The sequence below is a fragment of the Episyrphus balteatus genome, chromosome 1 (genome assembly GCF_945859705.1).
Source record: "Episyrphus balteatus chromosome 1, idEpiBalt1.1, whole genome shotgun sequence".
Taxonomy (NCBI): domain Eukaryota; kingdom Metazoa; phylum Arthropoda; class Insecta; order Diptera; family Syrphidae; genus Episyrphus; species Episyrphus balteatus.
Genome location: NC_079134.1, coordinates 128,042,936 through 128,045,697, shown reverse-complemented (window position 1 = coordinate 128,045,697; position 2,762 = coordinate 128,042,936). Strand labels below are relative to the sequence as shown.

At 28.5% G+C, this 2,762-nt stretch overlaps 1 protein-coding gene across 1 annotated transcript; it reads left to right on the top strand.

Annotated features, from left to right (window-relative positions):
* Positions 1-226: 226 nt before the first annotated feature.
* LOC129910724 (uncharacterized) lies at positions 227-1,082 on the top strand. The gene is made up of 3 exons (XM_055988217.1): positions 227-355; positions 419-703; positions 771-1,082. Exons 1-3 carry the CDS (start codon positions 320-322, stop codon positions 1,080-1,082), a joined length of 633 nt encoding a protein of 210 aa, XP_055844192.1. The 5' UTR covers positions 227-319.
* Positions 1,083-2,762: the final 1,680 nt, after the last annotated feature.

Sequence of the window (2,762 nt, the reverse complement as noted above, 5' to 3'; positions counted from 1 at the left end):
TAACCTATAGAAAACGATAATTTCTGTAAGAAATTCCTTCTCCCTCCATCGTTCTGTCACTTCCGTGTAGATACATTTTTTTTTAAATAAAATTTAATACTGACACAACAGATTGGGGCCCAGAAAATAAAAGGAAACAAATACAGCCGTTGTTTTTGATGTTAGCAAAATTCATGTTTTAAGTTATTTGAGTTGAGTGACCAAACAAGAAGACATATAAGCAAATTATGTTGGTTGATTTCTTTCGGCAGTATTGTGACAGATCTTATGAGGTTTAAGCCTTTTTGAAAGTAATCGAGGAAAAATTATAAATTTTAAAATGAAGTCCCTACTGTGGTTACTTATTTCGTTAAGTGTAAGAAATTTCTCAAAATTTAAATAAAATAACAACAAATTTAAATAATTTATTTTTATGAAGGTGGTTTATGGAAACAAAGATGACAGTCGAATGCGACACAACAACCCCATCCACTTGGATTGTTTTGATGTATTTATTCCACTCATAAATCGCATGGCAAATGAAGCTAAAGATACTTCTGAAGCTTGTGTCGCTACTGCCGAAGGCCAAAAAGATAATGAAATTGTTGCAATAAATCGCACTCGTTCGGATTTATTTTCAGAAGTTAAAAGAATTAAAGATACACTAACAAGTTGTTCAACACAAAATGATCATTTTGGATATTTTGAGTGTCTTAAAGGAATTGTAAGAAAAACAAAATACAAAAATTATTTAATTTGTCTGAATTATTGGAATATTTTTTTGTTTTTAGGTTGAAATTGATAGAAAAGTTGTCGGTGATATAACTTCGAAATCATCAAAATATTCAAATAAACTTAAAGAAATCGATGAACAACAAATCAAATGTTTCCGAAATTCTGTTTCGAAAATTAAAGAGAAAAGTTCAAATGCTATTCATAGTTTGCAATATTGCCTAACATCAGGAGAATCAGCAAGGTCTGCAGATAGTCCTAGCCATCAAGGAAGAGAATCTATACAAACTACACCAATGCCATATAATTATAATCATAATTATAACCAAGACGATCCTAGAAAACAATTTTTTCAATTGACTAAAATTTAAGGCCAAAATCTTTGACCCTTTATTTTGTTTTAAGAAACGCTAAGTCTCATTTCGTGAACCATAAACAATAGAAAACTGTATCCATCCGAAGTGCAAACAGTCAAAACTTTAACCAAACCAAATTGTTCCACCTTAAAGTCAATACGGTATTGACAATACCCTCAATCAAAAGTTTTCCTTTTTTTCCAAATCTGAAACTGATGAGAATGCTTAAAAATGTTTTTTCATACAAAACTATTTTCAATGAAGTCTGACTGTCGTGGTTTTAGTTCCAAGAGATCCAGCATCGCAAAATACCCTTTTTAACCTAATATAAATTTTTTTTATTATATAAAAGCTCTTTAAAAATGTCGGAACTTAAAAAAAAATTCTTTTTATCGAACGTTAAACTTGTCCGAAAAATAACACCTGAATTTTTTTTTTATAAAAATTACCAGAAGTAGATAAAAAATGGACGTTGTAAAAAAACGGGGTTTTTAACAATTCTTGGAAAAAGCAGATTAATTATTATTGAAAATTATTATGTATGTATAAAAGTCTTACATAAATGAAAACAAAATTAAAAGATTGTCAACGCTTTTTATGTACAAACAAAATATGTAAAAATATAAAAATTAACATAAAATTTAATATTAAAATTATTACAAAAACATCTATTTAATGTTTCAACCCTTAAACAAAGTATGCATTAAATTTTTTTTTTGTTTCATTCAGCGATTGGTAGTTAGACCACCGTGTTGCAATATGTGAAGGTTTTTTTTCTATAGGTTTTAGTTTTTTTTTAAATCAAATTTTAAGTTAAGGATTTAAATACAATGCAGTATTGAATAACCACTCTGCAAGTTTTTTCAAAAAAATTTTTGAGACAAGTGCGCTATTGACTGTTCCCCCTATTTCGGACCTGAGAAATCGATTGGCATCATTAGTTTTTCGATTTATCGGTACGACTTCGAACAAAATTTTTTTCGGAAGTTCTTTCAATAATTCTAAGCGTTTTGCCCGGTTTAAAGTAATTTTTCTTGTTTATAATGCTATTTATTCTGCTCAAACATTATTTCCTACAGTCAAAGACAAATAAACAATTTTATACAATTTATTTAACAATTTAGCAAGTTTTTGTTGAAAAAATTCAAGAAATTTGGATTTTTTTGCATTGCCATCGTTTTATTATGTTTTAGTGGAGCAAATTACAGATCCAATTTTGATATTTTCAGTTCGTAAACGTAGGTAATGAAAAATTCTTTAAAATCTATGTGTTGCCGTTTTGTTTTTTTGACTAAAAATATTTTTTTTCAAATCTTTCACCGCCCCAAACGAAAACCATGGATTCCTGAGGTTATATAAAATCGAAAAACTTAAGAGGTAATTTTCTCATTTTCGTCCCGTTTTCGATTTATGACTGGAATTTAACCCTCTGTAGGCACACCTATTTTTCGCGAATTTGGTTTATACTTTTTCATGTCGCTAGAACTTTTTTCGGTCTCAATATTTTATAGAGAATCATATATGAAATTGATATAGAATTTTCCGAGGAATTCCAATATTTTACTCACAATTCCAAAAAAATGTATTTTCACCCGTGTGCCGACAGAGGGTTAATAATAAGCGAAAAAAATTAATACTCATTTTAGTGTTTTTTTTTTTAGTAAAATGATATGAAAGTAAAAAACAAAAACAGCT

Coding starts and splice junctions, on each gene's coding strand:
- LOC129910724 (XM_055988217.1), top strand. CDS start 320: ATGAAGTCCCTACTGTGGTTACTTATTTCGTTAAGT. Junction 356..418: donor GGTTACTTATTTCGTTAAGT/GTAAGAAATTTC, acceptor ATTTTTATGAAG/GTGGTTTATGGAAACAAAGA. Junction 704..770: donor TTGAGTGTCTTAAAGGAATT/GTAAGAAAAACA, acceptor TTTTGTTTTTAG/GTTGAAATTGATAGAAAAGT.